The sequence below is a fragment of the Tursiops truncatus genome, chromosome 8 (assembly GCF_011762595.2).
Source record: "Tursiops truncatus isolate mTurTru1 chromosome 8, mTurTru1.mat.Y, whole genome shotgun sequence".
NCBI classification, from domain to species: domain Eukaryota; kingdom Metazoa; phylum Chordata; class Mammalia; order Artiodactyla; family Delphinidae; genus Tursiops; species Tursiops truncatus.
Window position 1 is genome coordinate 59,454,625 of NC_047041.1, and position 23,410 is coordinate 59,478,034.

The 23,410-nt window shown below is 40.4% G+C and overlaps 3 protein-coding genes across 6 annotated transcripts in view; all 3 read left to right on the forward strand.

The window, feature by feature from the left end:
* The window catches only part of LOC109550625 (RNA polymerase II subunit A C-terminal domain phosphatase SSU72 like protein 3-like), a 55,837-nt gene extending 43,268 nt beyond the window's left edge, over window positions 1-12,569 (forward strand). For 2 of the 4 annotated variants that reach the window (XM_073808552.1, XM_073808554.1), the window contains 2 exons: window positions 7,777-8,440; window positions 9,252-12,569. In XM_073808552.1, the coding sequence (XP_073664653.1) occupies window positions 11,426-12,010 (585 nt within the window). In that variant the 5' untranslated portion in view covers window positions 7,777-8,440; window positions 9,252-11,425 and the 3' untranslated portion in view covers window positions 12,011-12,569. Of the gene's footprint in view, window positions 1-6,594; window positions 6,718-7,776; window positions 8,441-9,251 lie in introns of all 4 variants that reach the window. The other 2 variants (XM_073808555.1, XM_073808553.1) reach the window with 2 other exon arrangements.
* Window positions 12,570-12,763: 194 nt separating this feature from the next.
* On the forward strand, window positions 12,764-16,084 carry LOC101336502 (RNA polymerase II subunit A C-terminal domain phosphatase SSU72 like protein 3-like). The gene has a single exon (XM_033862428.2). The coding sequence runs from the start codon at window positions 13,925-13,927 to the stop codon at window positions 14,507-14,509; it is 585 nt and encodes a 194-aa protein (XP_033718319.1). The 5' UTR covers window positions 12,764-13,924; the 3' UTR covers window positions 14,510-16,084.
* A 1,706-nt stretch (window positions 16,085-17,790) lies between these two features.
* On the forward strand, window positions 17,791-22,940 carry OR52B4 (olfactory receptor family 52 subfamily B member 4). Its single transcript, XM_019939504.1, is given in 4 exon segments — window positions 17,791-17,803; window positions 21,970-22,350; window positions 22,353-22,413; window positions 22,415-22,940. Coding segments are annotated over 4 exon segments (981 nt in total).
* The last annotated feature ends 470 nt before the right edge of the window (window positions 22,941-23,410 follow it).

Genomic DNA, 23,410 nt, shown 5'->3' on the forward strand with positions numbered 1-23,410 from the left:
AGCGGGGGAAGAATTGGAAAGAATAGGCCGTCCATGGAGAACCCCATTGCTGGGCACTGGATCCCAGTGCCGTGGCTGTGATAGTCAATGCCTCACCAAAGCATAGGCCCTGCCACATGTAGAGCCTTTCCCATTGTCTGGAAGGCTCACATTCACTTCGGGGGCTGCAGAGGGAGATCAACACACACCAGTTCCCATTTTCATTCCTTTTAAGCTTCTCCCTTTCAAGGCACCAACTGGATGCTGGAAAACTTATAAGCCCTAAGCACTTTAATACATCCTTGGTCAAAAATTCAATTGAAGATGGAGAATACAAAATAAAATAGCATTTCATGAGAAGCCTAAAAAGGAGAGGTAGTAGACATAGCAGTTTTGAAATGTAATCCTCTGGGCAAAGATTATCCTTTGATGTGACAATTAGAGAGTTACAGATTATTTAAAAAGTCATAAGAACAACTACAACATTATTGAGGTGGGACAAAGGTCCTATTTATATTAGATACATGCATATTCTCTATTTTGTTATCATAAAATTGACTCCCAGATTAATTCTTTTGCAAGAAGTTTTCCTATAATATTTTTATTAAATTAAAAAAACTCATCTGTTGTGAAATGTAACACTTCATATCAGGATTCAAAGCTCATATGGATATTTGTAGTAGGAAACTACATTTATTAAAAATACATGTTAGAGAAAATAAACTAGAGAAAGGAACTTGTTCAGTTATACATTTTTTGCACTGATTATGATGACTCTAAACTTGTTAAAATCAATCTGGCTAGCTATAAGTCGTGCATGTTGTATTTTTTGTGAAACAATTTTTCTTTTTTAAATTTAGATTTTTTTCCTTGCAAGTGTTTTGCAAATAAAACATCAACTTGATCATAGAGAAGAATCTAATCCTGCATCCCAGCCAGGACTCTCTCTGGTGGATGGGGATTATTGGTGCATCAGCCCAGGAACCTCAGCTTCCTGGAATAATAAAACCGTTTCCTTTGTGGGTGTTTCATCTTCTCCACTTAAAAATATCCCTGGGAAGATTTAAAGCTCAGTGGAGAGATAATTAAGTAAATCAAACTCACTGTATTTATATTTTTGGGTTAGCATGGGAATATCCTGTATGTTTGTTACTTAATGTCTTATAATATGTAAGAGAATTTGGCATACTAGAGTACTGAAAGACATAGTACTTAATAGATTCCAACTTTTAAGTGTCTATATGAATAACTGCTATAGCATAATTTTAAATTTAAATGTATAATAAAATTCCAGTAAACTTACTTTAAAAAAATAAATTTATTTATTTATGGCTGTGTTGGGTCTTCGTTGCTGCGTGTAGGCTTTTCTCTAGTTGCGGCTAGAGGGGGCTACCCTTCGTTGCGGTGCACAGGCTTCTCAATGCGGTGGTTTCTCTCGTTGCGGAACACGGGCTGTATGTGCACGGGCTTCAGTAGTTGTGGCTCTCGGGCTCTAGAGCGCAGGCTTGGTAGTTGTGGCTCACTGGCTTAGTTGCTCTGCGGCATGTGGGATCTTCCTGGACCAGGGCTTGAACCCGTGTCCCCTGCACTGGCAGGCAGATTCTTAACCACTGTGCCACCAGGGAAGTCCAGTAAACTTATTTTTAAGAGAACCTCACATCTACCGTAGTTCTAAATTTATTTTATTAGATTGTAATTGTTTATTAGGAACTCGGTAAGACACTCAGATTGAAAAGCATTTTATATACTTAAAAGGGGAAATCAAAACTTGGAAGTTTATAAACATAGTTTAAAATTTTTAGAGAAAGTTAATTAAATAAGTAGTATTGGTCCCTTAAAAATGATTACTAACATTATCTAGAATTGTAAATAGAAGGAAAAATTTTGTAAATTGAACTTAAAAATATCAGAAATAATGAGGTTTCTTAGTATGTAAAGAATTACACACTGAAAACTTACCAAAAAAATGAAAGAAAGGGTTAAGTAACACACATAAGTGGAAAGACACCTTGTGTTCATGGACTGGAAGAACTAATATTGTTAAAATGTCCATACTACTCAAAGAAACCTACAGATTCAATGCAACCCCTATTAAAATCCCAAAGCTGTTAAATTTTTTTAAATTGAAATATAATTGATTTACAATGTTGTGTTAGTTTCAGGTATACAGTAAAGTGATTCAGTTATACATATATATATATATATATATATACATATAAATATATATCCTTTTTTTACATTCTCTTCCATTATAGGTTATTACAAGATATTGAGTATAATTCCCTGTGCTATACCATAAGTCCTTGTTGTTTATCTATTTTATATATAGTAGTGTGTATGTTTTAATCCCAAACTCCTAATTTATCCCTCTCTCCCCTTTGGTAATCATAAGTTTGTTTTCTATGTCTGTGAGTCTATTTCTGTTTTGTAAATAAGTTCATTTGCCTCCCTTTTTTAGATTCCACATATAAGCAATATCATATGATATTTGTCTTTGTCTGACTTACTTCACTTAGTATGATAATCTCTAGGTCCATCCAATTGCTGCAAGTGACATTATTTTGTTCTTTTTTATGGCTGGGTAATATTCCATTGTATATATGTACCACATCTTCTTTATCTATCCCTCTGTCAATGGACACTTAGGTTGCTTCCATGTCTTGGCTATTGTAAGTAGTGCTGCTATGAACATTGGGGTGCATGTATCTTTTTGAATTATAGTTTTCTCCAGATATGTGCCCAGGTAGCTCTATTTTTGGTTGGTTTCTTAAGGAACCTCTATACTGTTCTCCATAATGGCTGTACCAATTTACATAACCACACAACAGTGTAGGAGGGTTCCCTTTTCTCCACACCCTCTCCAGCATTTATTGTTTGTAAACTTTTTGATGACGGCCATTCTGACCAATGTAAGGTGATACCTCACTGTAGTTTTGATTTGCATTTCTCTAATAATTAGCGATGTTGAGCATCTTTTCATGTGCTTTTGGCCATCTGTATGTCTTCTTTGGAGAAATGTCTATTTAGATCTTCTGCCCACTTTTTTTTTTTTTTTGCGGTACGTAGGCCTCTCACTGTTGTGGCCTCTCCCGTTGCGGAGCACAGGCTCCGTACGCGCAGGCTCAGCGACCATGGCTCACGGGCCCAGCCGCTCCACGGCACGTGGGATCCTCCTGGACTGGGGCACAAACCCGCGTCCCCTGCATCATAGGCAGACTCTCAACCACTGCACCACCAGGGAAGGCCCTCTGCCCACTGTCTGATTGGGTTGTTTTCTTTTCTTGATATTGAGCTGCATGAGCTGTTTGTATATTTTGGAGATTAATCCCTTGTGGGGCGCATCGTTTGCAAATATATTCTCCCATTCTGTGGGTTGTCTTTTCGTTTTGTTTATAGTTTCCTTTGCTGTGCAGAAGCTTTTAAGCTTAATTAGGTCCCAATTGTTTATTTTTGTTTTCATTTTCATTATTCTAGGAGGTGGATCCAAAAACATATTGCTGCAATTCATGTCAAAGAGTGTTCTGCTTATGTTTTTCCCTGGGATAAATCCCACTTGATCATGGTATATAATCATTTTAATATTTTGTTGGATTTGATTTACTAGTATTTTGTTGAGGATTTTTGCATCTATGTTCATCAGTGATATTGGCCTGTAATTTTCTTTTTTTTTTTTTGTGGTATCTTTGTCTGGTTTTGGTATCAGGGTGATGGTGGACTCATAGAATGAGTTTGGAAGTGTTCCTTCCTCTGAAATTTTTTGGAATAGTTTCAGAAGGACAGGTGTTAACTCTTCTTTAAGTGTTTGATAGAATTTGCCTGTGACGCCATCTGGTCCTTGACTTTTGTTTGTTGGGAGTTTTTAAACTGCAGACTCAAATTCAGTACTTGTAATTGGTCTGTTCATATTTTCTGTTTCTTCCTGGTTCAGTCTTGGGAGATTGTACCTTTCTAAGAATTTGTCCATTTCTTCTAGGTTGTCCATTTTGTTGGCGTATAGTTGCTTATAGTAGTCTCTTAGGCTTCTTTGTATTTCTGTGGTGTCGGTTGTAACTTCTCCTTTTTCGTTTCTAATTTTATTGATTTGGGCCCTCTCCCTTTTTCTCTTGATGGGTGTGGCTAAAGGCTTCTCAGTTTTGTTTATCTTCTCAAAGAACCAGCTTTTAGTTTCATCGATCTTTTCTATTGTTTACTTTTAATCTCTTTCATTTATTTCTTCTCCTGAACTTTATGATTTCTTTCCTTCTAATAACTTTGGGTTTTGTTTGTTCTTCTTTCTCTAGTTGCTTTAGGTGCATTGTTAGGTTGTTTGTTTGAGTTCTTTCCAAAGCCATTTTTAATAGAAATAGAAAAAAATAATCCTGAAGTTCATATGAAACCTGAAAAGACCCTGAATAGCCAAAGCAATTTTGAATGAAAAGAACACAGTTGGAGACATAGCACTTCCTGATTTCAAAATATATTACAAAGCTACAGTATGGAACTGGCAGGTACTGTCAACTCATCTTTAACAAGTGTGCCAAGAACACACAATGGGGAAAGGATAGTCTCTCTTCAATAAATAGTTTTGGAAAAACTGGATATCAACATCCAAAAAAATAAAATTGGACCCTTATCTTGAGTTGACTATTGATTTTAAAAAGTCAGACAATTGCACTGCAAAGCTTTCTGTAAGAAACTCAAAGAATTCACATGAACAAATGTAGCTTTAAAAAGTTTCAGTTCACTGATGTCCTAAAGTACATGAAACATAAATTGTTGCCTGGGTTCTTGAAGTAATTTGGAAATAAACAAACTGTGTTCAGCCACAGAAATACAACTGAGTGTCCACTGATTTCACATAAAAATGTGTCTGGAGAATATGGACTTTCTTGTAGAGGTAATTACAAGAAGACATAAGAACTTTGAGGGCAAGATATTTTTTTCCAGAATAGACTTCAAAAAATTGGAAATAAAGTAGTAATAATAAAAAAGACATTTAAAACATTCAAAAAATACTGACTATAGGAAAAACCATCTTTTAAAAAATTGAAGTATGGTTGATTTACAATATTGTGTTAGTTTTTAGGTGTACAGCAAAGTGATGCAATTATATATATATCTATATGTATATATATATATTATATATATTTCCAGATTATTTTCCATTATGGGTTATTATAAGACATTGAATATAGTTCCCTGTGCTATACCATAAATCCTTGTTGCTTATCTATTTTATGTACAGTAGTTGTATCTGTTAATCTCATACTCCTAATTTATCCCCCCTCCCTTTCTCCTTTGGGGAGTGTAGCTTCAGGCAGGGGAAACCCAAGCCTCCTCATGCCCAAGGATGTTATTTTCTCAGTTAGATGGTCACTTATCATTCAGGTCTGAGGGACCATGAACGGTAACATACAGTGGCTACTGTTCCTCATTCTTCTACTCCAATACTGTCTTCCAGCCAGGTCTGGACTTATTTCTGAGGTTGAAATATGAACCATGGACTAGAACCCACTTGAGCGTCTCATGGACTTTCCCAGGGATAAGAGCAGCTGGAGCTCAGGAAGCTGGGGAGGAAGCAGAGAGAAAAAAATAATTCTGAATAGTCACTGTAAATTTAGATTTATTCTTTGTACAAAATGACAGTACTTAATATAGAAGACAAAACTGTAAATTTAATTTAGAAAAAAATTAATATATAGGTATGCTGGTGCATCCATTGGTACATCCATAGCTTGTTTCACAAATTTTTCATTTTGGGCCTCAAACAAGTAGGGAAATATTTTTATTGCATAAAAGCATTGATTGTCTTGTACTTATACTCACTGCAGTATTCCAACTATATACTGGGTGACATCTTAACACGAGAGCTTCTCCTTCAACTCTCTGGCTGTCCTTCAACTTAGGCGGTTGAACAAGAAATTATTGTTGAGCTTGAAAACTTGGATGGTGCCTTTCAAAGCTTTCAAGCAGATTTTTCAGACCTCCAAAGGAAGAGATATATTATCTATTCCTGTATATTCTCTCAAGGAGTAAAAATTGGCTGCAAAACAACCTGACATTGAAGTGGATGAAACTACAGCAATTTTCATAGTCACCATCTTTCTGAAACACATTTGTATTTATATCCAAGAAATGAGAGAAAACAGATACATCTAGTCCATACATCTGAAAGTCAACTTTATCAAATAGGATTTTCTGTACTTAGATTCCCTTAGTAGCCGGATAACACAGGTACACAAATATTAGGTCTCTGGTCACCTAAGCTGAGTAAATTGGAGAGAGAATGCACAAAGGAGGTGATTGTGATCTGAGCAGTGGCTGTGTGTTCCTGCTGTAAACAAGCAGGACACTATGGGCCTTCTGGGGACTGACCCACCCTCCCCCCACTTGTCCTTTGCCTATCTCTTGTTTGTAGAAAAACTTTATCCTCCTAGGCCTTCTCTGAGTTCCAAAGAATAAATTTAATCAGAGAAGTGAGAAAATTCAGAAACAAAAGCAAACAGTTAATAAGATAAAATAATAGTTTTGTCATTAAACAAAGTCAAGGACCTTAAGTTCCTTCTCAAGGGCTGTAAGATGATATGCTGAGCCATATCCTTTGAGTGATTTTGCAGATGCTACAACCCCCACCAGGTGGAAGAAGTTAACTGCATGCTAATCACAAGCATGTAGACCCCAGACCAGTTGGAACTAGAAGGTTGATGATGCTGACTCCCCATTACCTCACCACCAACCAATCAGAAGAAAGTCTATGAGGTGATCACTCACCATGCAACCCTCTACTGCACACTGTCTTTAAAAACCTTTCACTAGAAGCCATGGGGAGTTTGGGTCTTTTGAGCATTTGCCACCTGGACTCCTTGTTTGGCACCTGCAATAAACACTGCACTTTCCTTTCCCCAAACCTGGTGTCAGTAGGTTGGCTTTACTGAGTTTGGGCAAGCGGACCAAAGTTTGGTTCAGTAAGACTACCCTCTCCTTCATCTGCTGTTTGAGGCACATCTTGTTGTCTTTTGTCAATTGCAAAGCTCTCAGGCCTTAGTCCTTGTCTTTGAAATATTTATAGAAGTAGTTCTCCCTGCCCTCCTTAGAGAAGCCCAAGATTTCTAGACAGTGGGAATTCTTCCAAAGGCCAAAGCTTTGTCAGGTCATTGAGTCAAATGGTGATGTGATGGGAGGTTTTGGGAAGTAGAATGCTCTGCAGTAAACTGCTCAGCAGGTGAGGTATTATTCGCCGCTCCACTCAGTCTTAATGGATCATATGTGTGCTCCTCACAGGGTTATCTCTGTTCCTTGAACTAATTCAGGAAGAACAGGAGTCTCTCAGACTGGGCCAGGATCTCTGAATAGGGTCACAGAAGTCTGTTTAATACAGGCATCACATCTGAGATACAGATGAGTCCTCATAGCTCACATTTATAGTTCAGTTCATAACATTAATTAAGGTTGGACCAACACTCAGTAGAAATTTTCCATGCATCTTCTTGCTGAGCCCGTGATGGCAATAGGCAACTACTTATGGTCCTGGAGATCCTGGATGGGGACTTCTCTTTTGGTGATGATTTAACTTTGAAGACACAATAGATATTTTCTAAAATGATCCAGATAAACATTTTATTAAAAAATATCTGTCTGATAATTCCAATATTTAATTCATTTGTAGTTCTGTGCCTGTTACATTTTCCTCAATGATTTTGTTATTGATGATATTTCTTGAAATGCTTGGTAATATTTGATTGGGTGTGATTGCATAATAGACATTGTATGTGAAAAACTGCAGAGGTTATAGCTACTGTTCTTTCTCCAAAAATGCAGATCTTGCAGTGATTTACCATTTCTCAAAGATATATAAGCAGATGTACACAACCTTAACAGGAAAGGTAAAGAATGCTAGAGCAGGAATGGAACCTTACACACCTTGGGAAGAAATGAGAGAATCAAACCCCACTCAGAAGATTCAAGACTGCAAGTATCCCTTTGATGTCAATTCCACCTGTGAGGAGAGCATCTTCAACAGAATTGTGGAAGATCTGTGTGCCAGAGAGCAGGAGACCTGTCAGACTGTGCACTTGATCAATGTGGACACGGATGACACCCTGGAGGACCCCACCCTTGGAGCTTTGATCATCTGTGAGCTCTGCCAATGCCTCCAGCATGCTGATGACCTAGAAGACCATCTGGCCCAGCTGCTCCTGGCAGTGGAGGGGAAAACTGGAAGGAGCTTTCTTCACATGGTCTGCTTCTACTGAAGATCTTGGGCTTCTTCAGCCATCAGAACTTGTGCCTGGAACTTTGAGCTAGTCTGTATTTTCTGTGAGAGGTGTCTTTAATGCTCTTTCCATTAAAATATCTTTGTACGATTTTTTTCAGGTACACCTACCCAGGGAAGAAAATGGATGGGAAAAGCGTTTTATGGAAATTGGAACATGGACTACCAGTAGTCATAAAATCCCTTCCTATGTGGGAGACGATGCTCAAGGTACTTACCTTGGAAGAGACAATTCAGGGATCACATCACTCTGCAATGAAGTTACCATCCAGGAACTCCATTTTCTAGATGAGCAAATTATGGCTGATCCTCCCAGTCTCCTCCCTTCACCTCTGTCCAAATTATACAGCACTATTTTGTGAACTGGCCTTCAAGGATTGGCTTAGCTTAGTGCTTCTCAATGCCTTTGAAACGTGATCCTCCCCTTAGGTCATGATTATAATTTGGGCTCTGAGACCTTAATTCTCTCCTTTAAAAATTTTATTTTATTTTATCTTTTTACACTATTCTTTACTGTTTAATTGAAGTATAGTTGATATACAATATTACATTAGTAATATTGTATATCAATATACAAAATGGGTACAGCAAGGTAATTCAAAATTTTATAGATTTTACTCCATTTAAAGTTATTACAAGATAATGTCTGTATTTCCCTGTGCTGTACAATATATCCTTGTTGCTTATCTATTTTATACCTAGTAGTTTGTGCCTCTTTATATATATATATATTTATATTAATATATATATATTTAATTGAAGTATAGTTGATTTACAATGTTGTGTTAGTTTCAGTTGTAGAGCACAGTGATTCAGGTGTATATATGTGTATATATATGTACACATACATATATATACACACATATATATACATATATATATTCTTCCTCACATTCTTTTCCCTTATAGGTTATTACAAAATTATGAGAATAGTTCCCTGTGCTATACAGTAGGTCTCTTTTTTTTTTTTTTTTTTTTGCGGTAAGCGGGCCTCTCACTGCTGTGGTCTCTCCCGTTGCAGAGCACAGGCTCCGGATGCGCAGGCTCAGCGGCCATGGCTCACGGGCCCAGCCGCTCCGCGGCATGTGGGATCCTCCCAGACTGGGGCACGAACCCATGTCCCCTGCATCGGCAGGCGGACTCTCAACCACTGCACCACCAGGGAAGCCCTCTCTTCTATTCTTGAAACAGTGCTTTTTACAACTTCCCAGGGACTTCCAAGGTCCAGTCAAGTTGCAGAAACCTCTGCCTCGAGGCAGGTGCTCTTAAGCCTTGGTGTAATACACAATCATATGAGTGTTTCTAAAAAAGACAGATCTATGGGCTCCACTCCCAGAGATACTGATTGGGTGATCTGGGGTCAAAATTTGCATTAACACATTCCCAATTGATGTTGATGCTTCTGGTTTGGGGATTCCACTATGAGACTGAGTGTAAAAGACATCAGAAACCTGGTGGAGGCCACTGGAGTCTTTCGAGAATTATCATGAATTTAAGAAAATCAAAAGGAGGATGTGTGGTGTTCTTGTAACTCCTGAAACACTATCAGCAGGGATGTTTTCCAGAAGTCACTTTTTACACTGGTGAATCATTTTATGATTTTATGGACAAAACTGTATGTGCCTTCCTCTGATTTAACACAGTTACATTTGTAGAGTATCAATTGTATGAAAGAAATACACAAAACACTTTTAATTTTACATATAACTGAATTAAGTGTAAGCATGGAAATTTCAAACACATTTTCCACATGTGTGTTCACAGGTCACTGGAGTGGTCGGTGACAAGCTTGGGAATAGTCTAGGTATTTTGTCTAATATCAATAGTAGTCCCATACACAGGTGAACAAACAGGGCTAACTAGAGATTTCAAAACGCTCCCAGTGGGTAACCATACCCTTGCAAAGAATTAGATTTTCAGTTCATTTAATCACCCGATTGTTCTGATGACTGGATTGAGTTCTCTGGTCAGAGCCCACTATCCAAACCCAGCCAATCAAGAGTTAACCCAATCAATCAATCAATCAATCAAGAGTTCTCCAGGCACCAAGGGTGGGTGGTGACTTCATATAAGCCTGGTCTCTGTTCTTTGACAGTACACTAGTTGGAAGAGCTGGATGGAGGCAGTCTTCTCCCTGGCTTCAGAGTCCCCTCAATCTCCAGCCGTCTGGCTGGAGTCCCGAGTGGCGACCACCATGCCCTCCTTCTCGCTCTGGGTGGCTATGGTCTGTATGAGTAACATGAACAGGAGCGTGGAAGCCCACAGCATCCTCATGAAGAAAGGGTTCAGTGTCAAATCTTTTGGAGCTGGATCCCGTGTGAGGCTCCCAGGACCCACAGGCAACCTCTATGTCCTTTGCTCAGTCAACTGTGCAAACTAACAAAAGGAATGGAACTATAAATGACTATTTCAGTATAGAATGGTCCGACAGAGCCATACTTGAAGACATGGGAGAGCTGGTGGAGGCCACTTCAGTCCCTGGAGAATCATCATGAATTCAAGAAAATCAATAGGAGGATGTGTAGTGTTCTTGTAACTCCTGAAACACTGTCAGCAGGGATGTTTTCAAGGAGTCGCTTTTTACACTGGTGAATCATTTTATTACTTTATGGGCAAAACTATAGGAATCCTCCTGAGATTTGACACAATTACACTTCTAGAATATCAGCTGATGAAAGGAATATGAAACAACCCTTGTAATTTTATGTAAAATTGACTTAAGTGTGAGCTTGGAAGTTTCAAACACGTTTTTCACAGGCATGTTCTCAAGTCACTGGAGGGGCTGGTGACAAGTTTTGGAGGACTCTAGGTAATTTGCCTAATATCAATTGTAGGCCCATCCACAGGTGCACCAACAGGGCTAAGTGGAGATTTCAAGACACACCCACGGGGTAAGCATATCCTTGTGGAGATTTAGACATTCAGGTGATTTAACGACCGGATGGTTCTGATGACTGGATTGGGTTCTCTGGTCAGAGCCCACTATCCAAACCCAATCACTCAAGAGCTAAGCCAATCATCAATCAAGAATTCTCCTCCCACTGTGGGGGGTGACTCCATGTAAACCCGGTTTCCGTTGTTTGACACTAACACAGGTTGGAAGAGCTGGACCCAGCCGGTCATCCTTCTGGCTTCAGAGTTCCCTCAGCCCCTGAAGTCCACTCATCTGGCTGGGAGTCCCAAGGAGCTTCCATCATGCCCTCCTCTCCACTCAGGGTGGCTGTGGTCTGTATGAGTAACATGAACAGGAGCATGGAAGCCCACAGCGTCCTCATGAAGAAAGGGTTCAATGTCAAGTCTTTTGGAGTCGGATCCTGTGTGAGGCTCCCAGGACGTGCAGGTAACCTCCCCGTGGTTTATGATTTTTCCACCACGTATGAGCAAATGAGCAAGGACCTTCTCCGCAAAGATGGAGAATGCTATAGAAGCAATGGTGTCTTACACGTCTTGGGAAGAAATGAGAGAATCAAGCCTCACCCGGAAAGATTTCAAGAGTGCAGGGATCCCTTTGATGTCATCTTCACATGTCAGGAGAGCGTCTATGACAGGGTGGTGGCAGATCTGTGCACCCGAGAGCAGGAGACCTGTCAACCTGTTCACGTGATCAACGTGGACATAGACGACACCCTGGAGGACGCCACTCTTGGATCTCTGATCATCTGTGAGCTCTGCCAAGGTCTCCAGCAGGCAGATGACATGGAAAGCAGTCTGGCTGAGCTTCTCCTGGCAGCAGAGGGGAAAACAGGAAGGAGCTTTCTGCACACGGTCTGCTTCTACTGAAGATCTTGGCTGGTTTGAACTCCTTCCTCGGTAAGAACTTGTGCCTGGACTTTTGGGCTAGTTGGTATTTTCTGTGAGAAGTGTATTCAAAACTCTTTTTGCTAAAGGACATGTGTATGATTTTTTTTTTCAGAGACACCCCAGCCAGGGAAGGAAGTGGGGAAAAGCATTTTATGGGAAATGGAACAGGGACTACCACTAGGCATAAAACCCTTCCAACACTGGGGACAGCATTCGAGGTACTTTCCTTGGAAGAGACAATTCAGTGCTCACATAGTTCCGTGAGGAAGTGAACATCCAGGAACTCCACTTCCAGATGAGCAAACCGTGGCCGATCCCCCGAGTCTCCCCCCTTCACCTTCTTCACATTATGTGGCACCAGTTAGTGTACTAGTCTTCAAGGGTTGGCTTAAAGAAGTATTTCTCAATTCTTCTGAAACATGGTCCTCCCCTCTGGTCTTGATTATAGTTTGAGCCCAAGATCTTGCTCTTCGCTGTGTGTTAGAATGTTTCAGGTCTGGGTCACTGACGCTAATAAAAAAAATTTCATGCTATATGTAAGTTCTGAGTACATTTTCATTTATGCCTGGTTTTTCCTACCATGACTTTTCTCTTACAAACATCCTGCTTCCCTTGTGCTCTTGAAGCCCTGCTTGGAACGAATTCCCAGGGACTTGTAAGGTCCAGCCAAGGCTCAGGACCCTCTGCTTTGAGACAGCTGCTCTCATGCTTTGGTGCACATCACAATCACCTGAAGGGCTTCGTACATCCCAGATCTCCAGGCTCGACTCCCAGAGTTTCTGATTTGGTGGTCTGGGGTCCAAATTTGCCTTTGTCTCATATTCCAGGTTGATGTTAAGGCCCTGGGTCTTGGATTCACGCTTTGAGAAGACCGAGTGCGTTTACCGAGGTAGGACTCTTTTCAATGTGACAATCACTATAATTGACAGAGGCACAGGGACATAAAATCTGTGGCTTTCTAAATGGATGTTCATTCTGTACCATTTTGAAGTGACAGGACTGTCTCTCCTTCCTGTTTGGTGTCCCGTTCATGAGTTTTACCTCTATGACCTTTGCTCAGTCAACTGTGCAAACTAACAAAAGGAGTGGAACTATAAATGACTATTTCAGTATAGAATGGTCTGACAGAGCCGTACTTGAAGACATGGGAGAGCCGGTGGAGGCCGCTCCAGTCCCTGGAGAATCATCATGAATTCAAGAAAATCAATAGGAGGATGTGTAGTGTTCTTGTAACTCCTGAAACACTGTCAGCAGGGATGTTTTCAAGGAGTCGCTTTTTACACTGGTGAATCATTTTATTACTTTATAGGCAAAACTATAGGAATCCTCCTGAGATTTGACACAATTACACTTCTAGAGTATCAGCTGATGAAAGGAATATGAAACAACTCTTGTAATTTTATGTAAAATTGACTTAAGTGTGAGCTTGGAAGTTTCAAACACGTTTTTCACAGGCATGTTCTCAAGTCACTGGAGGGGCTGGTGACAAGTTTTGGAGGAGTCTAGGTAATTTGCCTAATATCAATCGTAGCCCCATCCACAGGTGCACCAACAGGGCTAAGTGGAGATTTCAAGACACACCCACGGGGTAAGCATACCCTTGTGGAGATTTAGACATTCAGGTGATTTAATGACCGGATGGTTCTGATGACTGGATTGGGTTCTCTGGTCAGAGCCCACTATCCAAACCCAATCACTCAAGAGCTAAGCCAATCATCAATCAAGAATTCTCCTCCCACTGTGGGGAGGTGACTCCATGTAAACCCGGTTTCCGTTGTTTGACACTAACACAGGTTGGGAGAGCTGGACCCAGCCGGTCAACCTCCTGGCTTCAGAGTTCCCTCGGCCCCTGAAGTCCACTCGTCTGGCTGGGAGTCCCAAGGAGCCGTCATAATGCCGTCCTCTCCACTCAGAGTGGCTGTGGTCTGTATGCGTAACATAAACAGGAGCATGGAAGCCCACAGCATCCTCAGGAAGAAAAGTTTCAGTGTCAGGTTTTTTGGAATGGGATCCCTCATGAGGTTCCCAAGACTGGCGCCCAAGGAACCAGTGGCTTATGACTTTTCAACTTCATGTAATATGATGCAGAAAGACCTTTCCTGTAAAGACCAAAAATACTACAAAGGGAATGGAGTCTTACACATCTTGAAAAGAAGTGACAGAATCAAGCCTCACCCAGAAAGATTTCAAGAGTGCAGAGATCCCTTCGATGTCATCTTCACCTGTGCGGAGAGAGTCTATAACAGGGTTGTGGCAGCTATGTGTGCCAGAGATCAGGAGACCTGGCAGCCTGTGCACGTGATCAATGTGGACATAGAGGACACCCTGGAATTAGCCACCCTTGGATCTCTGATCATCTGTGAGCTCTGCCAAGGTCTCCAGCAGGTGGAAGACATGGAAGGCAGTCTGGCTGAGTTGCTCCAGGCAGAGAAGGAGAAAACAGGAGGGAACTTTCTTCACACAGTCTGCTTCCGCTGAAGATCTTGGCTGATTTCAGCTCCTTTGCAGATAAGAACTTGTGCCTGGACTTTTGGGCTAGTGGTATCTTCTGTGAGAAGTGTCCTCAAAGCCCTGTCCACTAAGGCTGTCTCTATAATTTTTTTCAAGTACCCTTTTTTTCAACCCAGGGAAGGAAGTGGAGGAGAATATATTTCATGGGAAATGGAACATGGACCGCTAGTCGGCATCCAAAGCCTTCCAATTTGAGGGACAATGGTGTGGGTACTTGACTCAGAAGAAAGAATTCATGCCTCTCTCTCGCTTTGTCACAGCCCACCCTTCCCCCTCCCCATATCCTCAAGTCCGTTCTCTAGTAGGTCTGTGTCTTTATTCCTGTCTTACCCCTAGGTTCTTCATGACATTTTTTTTTCTTAAATTCCATATATATGTGTTAGGATACGGTATTCGTCTTTCTCTTTCTGACTTACTTCACTCTGTATGACAGACTCTAGGTCTATCCACCTCATTACAAATAGCTCAATTTCGTTTCTTTTTATGGCGGAGTAATATTCCATTGTATATATGTGCCACATCTTTTTTTTTTTTTAAACATCTTTATTGGGGTATAATTGCTTTACAATGGTGTGTTAATTTCTGCTTTATAACAAAGTGAATCAGTTATACATATACATATGTTCCCATATCTCTTCCCTCTTGCATCTCCCTCCATCCCACCCTCCCCATCCCACCCCTCCAGGTGGTCACAAAGCACCAAGCTGATCTCCCTGTGCTATGCGGCTGCTTCCCACTAGCTATCTACCTTACGTTTGGTAGTGTATATATGTCCATGCCTCTCTCTCGTTTTGTCACAGTTTACACTTCCCCCTCCCCATATCCTCAAGTCTGTTCTCCAGTAGGTCTGTGTCTTTATTCCTGTCTTACCCCTAGGTCCTTCATGACATTTTTTTCCTTAAATTCCATATATATGTGTTAGCATACGGTATTTGTCTTTCTCTTTCTGACTTACCTCACTCTGTATGACAGACTCTAGGTCTATCGACCTCATTACAAATAGCTCAATTTCATTTCTTTTTATGGCTGAGTAATATTCCATTGTATATATGTGCCACATTTTCTTTATCCATTCATCCAATGATGGACGCTTAGGTTGTTTCCATCTCCGGGCTATTGTAAATAGAGCTGCAATGAACATTTTGGTACATGACTCTTTTTGAATTATGGTTTTCTCAGGGTATATGCCCAGGGTATATGCTGGGTCATATGGTAGTTCTATTTGTAGTTTTTTAAGGAACCTCCATACTGTTCTCCATAGTGGCTGTACCAATTCACATTCCCACCAGCAGTGCAAGAGTGTTCCCTTTTCTCCACACCCTCTCCAGCATTTATTGTTTCTAGATTTTTTGATGATGGCCATTCTGACTGGTGTGAGATGATGTCTCATTGTAGTTTTGATTTGCATTTCTCTAATGAGAGGCATGGACATATATACATGACCAAACGTAAGGTAGATAGCTAATGCCAACTGTATTAGAAACTCAGGGTAGATAATGGGTGGCATTTATTACTAAAATCCTGGTATGATCTGTTTAATTAAATAGCTCATTAAATGAAATAAAACCTCTAATTTAAAGATAAGGTGTCTTTTCATTTGTGGTAGGGGATGCATATTACAAACGGATCCCCTTGGCTTCTTATTGTTCAAGCCATTTGAATTCCATGGAGAAAAGCATTCTTTCCTAAGGAGAATTTTCTTTATGTTTAAAACATTCATCGTTTTGAGTTTTGTGCTCCTCTGAAAGTGGATCCTTACTATTGGGAAGTAAAACACTCTTGGTTCTAATCAGCAGTGGCACCAAGTCCTGTGTGACATGCAGGAGAAAATAAAGGAGAGGTAGTTGGTTTGGTTGAATTAGGTTACTTGCTATGTCACAAAGTAGATGTCGACTTTCTTTACAGAGTGTAGGCACATTGGAGCAAGGTTGGACCTGTTGGGACTAGTTTGTACAGTAATTCCTGAGGATAAGTGTGGACCCAGTTTTAGGGTGGTGGCTCTGGAGAGGTGGAGTAGATATGGGACCAGAAAGATATTGGAGTTGAAATTACAGGACTTGCTGAAGAGCAGAGAGAGGGAGGAATTTAGAAGCACTCTCAATTTTCTGGTTTTCACCATAGGTGACCAGGTGCACGTACATTCATGTGGCAGTGCTGGTGGTAGGGCGGTGAGGGTTTCTTTCCTGGTAGATTCAGTACCCTTTATGATCAGTCTCTCCTCTGATGGTTGATAGAGGGTCAGGATAGGTGCCAGTAGGGGATAATCCATTGAGGCTATCATTCCATGTGATGGGAACACCAAATTGAAGTAGATTTTTAGGTAGTTTTGGGTGTTCTGAAGATAGAAATGTTTTGTCCAGTTGATATTATTTTTGCTGGAAAATCCATTTTGAGGAAAATTTAATATGTTGCTAATTGAGTTCCTATCTGTTTGGGCAAGTCAATGAAAATATGACAGATCTGTAAAATGTTGCAGGTGCTAAAATGTAGTGATTACAGTGATGAATTACAAAACATAAAGTGTATATAAAATAGATAACTAATAAGGACCTACTGTATAGCACAAGGAACTCTTTTCAACTCTGTAATGAGCTATATGGGAAAAGAATCTGAAAAAGAGTGGATATATATATGTATAACTGATAAACTTTGCTGTACAGTAGAAACTAATACAACATTGTAAATCAACTATATAGTCCAATAAAAATTAAAAATAATATAATACATTTACTTAAAAAAACAAAATATAAAGTGTATGTGAATAAGTGAAAAGGAATGGGACTGGATTAAATAGATGGTGGAACATTGTTTGTCTAAGAGCCCTTATAGGCCATAAACATATAAAAGAGATTGGAAAGTTAGAACTTTAATGTTGGTGAATTTACTGTTTCAATTTTGATCTAGTGGTAGAGTTCTTGATGGAACTGTAGAAGTTGGTGTCTCTTGTAGAGTTAGAAAAATGCAGTTGAGGGACTTCCCAGGTAGCCCAGTGGTTGGGACTTCACCTTCCAAGGTAGGGGGTGGGGGTTCGATCCCTGGTCAGGGAGCTAAGATCCCACATGCCTTGCAGGAAAAAAGCCAAAAAATAAAACAGAAGCAAGATTGTAACCAATTCAGTAAAGACTTTTTAAAAAATGGTCCACATCACAAAAATCTTTAAAAAAAAAGATACAGTTGAGGAAGACGTCAAAACCCTGAACATTGTGGGCATTGAGTGGGTAAACTTTTGGTTGCTGGAGTTGCTAAGAATGAGAGCAGAAGGTGAGTTAAAGGTCACCTGGGAGGCTGCCTGGGCCCATGTTTCCTCCCGAACCCGTGCAGCACCGGGGGCTTCCTTGTGCGGAGAGTCGGAGACAGATTAGAAGGGGTGATTGGAACCCAGAGATCATTTACGTGGAGCTGTAGATGTTACCCACAGTGTTTAGCCAGGATTGCAAACTACTGGCTGTCTTCGGGTCTTACTCGTGGTGAGTGCAGTCCCAGGATGCCGAATCCTGATCTTCATCATTGGACAGTCCTTTTACCAGTATCTTAGGATGCTCTTCATTGTGGCAAGTTCTTTCCAGCTTCAGATCCACCAAAATTGAGTCAGAATTTGGACCAGAAAGCTGCTAAATTCTCTGTGGTCCTCTGGGTGCTACATTAAAAAAAATCATTGTGTGGGGAGGATGGGGCTAGATCAGGTGTTAGTTAAATATGGTGGGAGAACAGTTGCCATGTGGTCTGAACACCACTGATGTTGGTAGTTTTGCTAAATGGAGGGGAAGTTATGCTTGTAAATTGTAATTGTAGCTAACAGTAATATCGTTCTGTCTAACCATGAGGAATGAGAAATAAAGATTCAGATGTGCTGCTGGAAATACAGCAGTTTCTTGAGTAGACAGACATGGTTCCAGTTAAGACACAGAGGCAAATGGAATATTTAGAAGGTTGTTGAAGATGAAATGGCAGCATTTAGATGCAAATTGCTGTAAGATATGAATATACGTATAACTAGAAAGGTTAGGTATGCCAAGGATGGCTTTGTGACTGTGACTGGGCACATGGACACAGCTGCAGGTGTGTCTGATCAAGTTTTATTACTTAACCTGGGTGATGTTTGCCTTATAAGAATTTGTTAAGCCATTCATTTGTTTTGTTTTGTTTTCTGTATTTGTGTGTTTACAATAACAATTTTAAAAAGTCCAAAAATGACAGAAATACTTTATAATCCAAGAAGCAATAACCTCACAATATAAGTGTGTCAGTAGCTTCATTTGTAATTATTTTATTTCAGTTCCCTCACTTCCCAAGTCCAATCTACCCTGGTGTTGCTTCTTGATTATATATTCACCTTCTGACTGTTGTTCCTACATTCACTTCACTGTAAATCCACTGGGCAGAGGATATAATACTTCCACCTCACTCCATTGGCCAAAGCATGTCATGAGGCCATCACAGATGCAAGAGAGTGGATAATAGACTGTAGCTCATGATGGAGGAGTTGTCTTGTGTGGACAGCAGAGGGAAGAATTATTGCCATCCATTTGTTCAGATAGTCCCACTCGACAAACTGTCAGATTGACAAATGTTCAATGACTTGACAATATAGTCTACAGGCAAGTCTGTGAGGAAAAAGTTACTTTCATACATTGCTGTTAGTAATGAAAGATAGTGTAGCCTCTCAAAGGGAATCTATCCACATAGGACAAAACTACAAATGCATTTACCTCTTGACCAAGGTAACCCTACTTGTGGAAATAGACAATCAGATCTTTCAATAGAATTATCCAACTGGAGAAGAGACAGAAAATACAGAAAAATCAAGAGACTTTCAAGTACTGATGCAACAATGTCAAAAGGTCTAACATATGTGTTGTTGTTGGGATGTCGAAATGAAATGAGAGAAGGGGACAGAAAAATGTTTTGTAGAAATAATTGCTGAGTATATCCAAATGTGGTAAAAACAATAAATTTACAGAGTCGAAAATCTCTGAGAACTTCAAGGACTTTAAAAACAAAGAAAGCTATGTGTAGGCCTCTGCAGATCAAACTGAAAATTAAGATAAAGTGAACAATCTTGAATGCAGTTAAAGGAGTTAGTTAGGCAAATGAAATAGAGACATGTCTAAGGCATCGAGACTCACACGTCTCCTACTAACTGCTAAGCTTGTACAATTCTATACCCTTAGACAACAGAGGTAAACATCAGTATTCATGACTCTGGAATTTGAAACTCATGTGAATTTCATTAATTGTTTTCATGAAGAATAAAACTTTAAAAACCATGAGTCCATATTAATTGTAGGTATTTATATTCCTGTTGTATTACAATAGGCCTGAAGCAAGGCTGGTTTACATGGTAGATGATTTATGTGTCAGATTATCTGGAGATGAAAAAGAGAGAAAAGGAGCGGAAGTGAGGAAGATGTGAAGTGGTCTTAGAGACCCAGCCCATTTAGGAAGAAGGTGAGGCTCTTGGAGACAGTTCTGTCCCTGGAGCCCTGGTGTAAGTGCTTTCCCTCAAGGGCTCTCGTGACAGAGGATAAACAGCCCAAATCCTGCAACAAGGTAAATTTCCTCTCCAATTGAACGGCTGTTCCTGAAGACTCAGTCTAAGGCTGATAAATGAATTATACACCTGCAGATGGAGTTGGTTCAAGGACGAAGGTAAGTGCTGGGAAGGTGTTATGTCCCAGACAGGCCAGAGGGTACAGGACGCTTGGAGGCTGTTAATATGTGTGGAATGATAGTGACCAGAGACACAAATCTGGTTGGTTCTAGCAGAAGTGGAGGGTGAGGTCTGGGGAGGGAGGTGAGAATACATGGTCTATCTGATGTTCCTGAAAGTTAGTAATAAGGAATCATCATCCAAAAAAATAACTGGTGCCCAATAAGTGGACCGGGCATTAAAAGATGGAGATACTGACTTAGACTGCAGATATGTCTTGGCAAATATGAGAGGAGCCCTGAGAATGTCTGGGATCTGTGCTGGGGCTCCTAAAGCAGGGTGTGGAAAGAGGAGACCTCCAGGCCCTCTTAGGCAGATGTGAGAAGAAAACATGAGACAGGAGACATTTGAAAGGGGATTTCTAGGATGAACATGTATTACACCAAAGTCGCTCTATCAGGAGACCAAACAGGCAAATACCCCTGAGTTCCCTGGCTTCCATTTTTCAGTGAAAAAACCCCCAAAAAACAAACAGCACTTCCCTTTTACTCTTTTTCTCCAAACACACACCCATCCTCAGCTTCTGTCATCTCCTCCCTTCTCAAGCCCCTCTCTGTGTTGAATTGTGTCTTTCTGGCTTTTTCCTTCTCACAGAGTAGCCCTATACTCTCCAGAGACAGTTCACTGTATCAAGGCCAGTGACTAGGCTCTCTTGACCAGTAACTGTAATTGTAGAACAGTTTCTTCCATCACTGGGAGGATGGTTATAGGAGCTGATTTTCCTCCGCTCAAAGAAAAAACAGAGGCACAAAGAGAGGTAACCTGGGATGGAAGATAAACTATTAATGAGCCTAAGACATAACTTATACTGAGATAGATATTCTGAGATACCCATCAACAGAAAGAATCAACATTTATCTCCAATATTCTAAAACCACCTGCTTAAAGTTTGCTTCACTCTCAAACTTAAGCCCCTAGGATCCTGGAAGTTTCCCATTTTTTTCTGCATCTGGATTAATGAATGAATGAATGTACACTAAGAACCAAATGACAATATTTCTGCCTGCAGAAAAATCTTCCAATGTCATCCCCATCCCCTTCCAGCACTAATGCCTTATTTTCCAATTTCAGTCATTTCTAAACGTAGTTCCTAAGATGTGAGCATGAGCAGTGTGTCACCTCAGGCACTCAGGCCCTGTCAGTGTTACTCCTTAACCTTTGTCTACTGAATCCCTTCACAAGTGTGCAAATTGTATGTGGTGAATTCAGAGAGATTTTAAATCTCATTTCCATTAGTTAGGCTAAATCTGCCTGTATGACCCCACATGCTGCTTTCTTCAGTATTCCCTGTGCATAGCCGCCTGGATCTGAATGAACACTGTTCATAAATGGTATACTTCAATTTGAATACCTATGTTTTCCATATTACTTTGTTCTCTTTTCATTCTCTTTATGATAAACCATCCACCACAAGGTGAAGTTCAAGTTTATATTCAAGAAACCTCTTGTTACAGCCTTCACAGGTACATATAATGATTTCCTTTGAATATTAATAAGCCTCTGTTGGTAGGAGAAATATATACAATGATATGTTTTGTTTGATTATCTGGAGATATGCATATCTTTTAATTAGACTGTCACTCATTGAAGCAGAGAACATACCCTATTGACCTTTTATGTTTCTTATTATTTGCATGTTCAAAGAAGATGGAGAGTGTGAGATATGCCAAAAGGATATTCCAGGAAAATCTGGATTTTTCATCTCTGTGAGTATGAGGTGATGTCCCTGGTGGTCTCCATGGGTATGTTTCCTTAAACCACACTGGTGTCAGTCACACAGTCTTCCACTTGCTGGGCATCCCTGGCCTAGAGGACCAGCACATGTGGATTTCCATCCCTTTCTTCTTTTCGTACGTCATTGCCCTATCTGGGAACAGCCTTCTCATATTCATTATTGTGACAAAACACAGCCTCCATGAACCCATGTACCTCTTCCTCTGCATGCTGGCTGGGGCAGACTTTGTCCTCTCCACATGCGTAGTACCTCAGGCCTTGGCCATCTTCTGGTTCTGTGCTGGGGACATCTCCTTGAATCGCTGCATCACACAGTTCTTCATTACACACAGCACTTTCATGTCTGAGTCAGGGACCTTGGTGGTGTGGTATTTGACTGCTACATTGCCATATGCTTCTACCCACTGAGATACACCACTATTCTCACACACACTGATCGGGCAAATTGGTGTTACCATCTTTCTGAGAAGTTATTGCATGATTTTCCCCATGATATTTCTTCTGAAAAGACTGACTTTCTGCCAAAGTAATATAATTCCAGACACCTGTTGTGAACACTTTGGCTTGGCCAAATATGCTTGTAATGACATACGGGTAAACATCTGGTATGGACTCTCTGTTATAATGTCAACAGTGGTCTTAAATGTCCTATTAATTTTCGTTTCCTACACGCTTATTCTCCATGCTGTCTTCCACGTGCCTTCCCAAGATGCTTGTCACAAGGTTCTCAACACGTGTGGCTCTCATGTCTGCATCATCATCCTCTTTTATGGGCCTGCGATCATCACAACGCTTACTCAGCAGTTTGGAAGCCAGGTTCCACCTCATATCCACATCTTGTTGGATAATGTGTGCATTCTGGCTCCACCTATGCTGAATCCCATCACTTATGGGATCAAGATCGAGCAAATTCGAGAGCAGGTAGCTCACATATTTTTTCCAATGCAGAAATAACTTTGGAGGAGGAACAGCGTTTTCAACATCTCTAGCTATCCATGATGTGAACTATGGAACTGGTAGATATAAATGCTAGTGGTAAACTAACACACTAGGTAATAGTTTAGTGAATTGTTTCTGTAGAATGTTCACCAGGTAGGTACTGAACTTCCAGTTTCTACTATCAAAGCAGTACAGTGAACAATGTCGTGTTTGACTGAGTAAGCTCCATCCTGCACAGAGTATGTGGCTAGAAATAGGACTTCCCAAAGTCTTACATCTTACATATCACTAACCTGATCTTTGGTAATAGAAGAAATGAGAACAATGCTCTGGTTTCACATTTTTTTCAATTATTCGTCACTGAGTTTCTCATCCTTTGAGACATCTTGTGACATCCCTGAACTATCACATATAAACCTGCATTCCTTTATGTCTTTCTATATAGCTAAGCGACTTTCTTAGAATCAGTGATTCTTAGGGTTTCA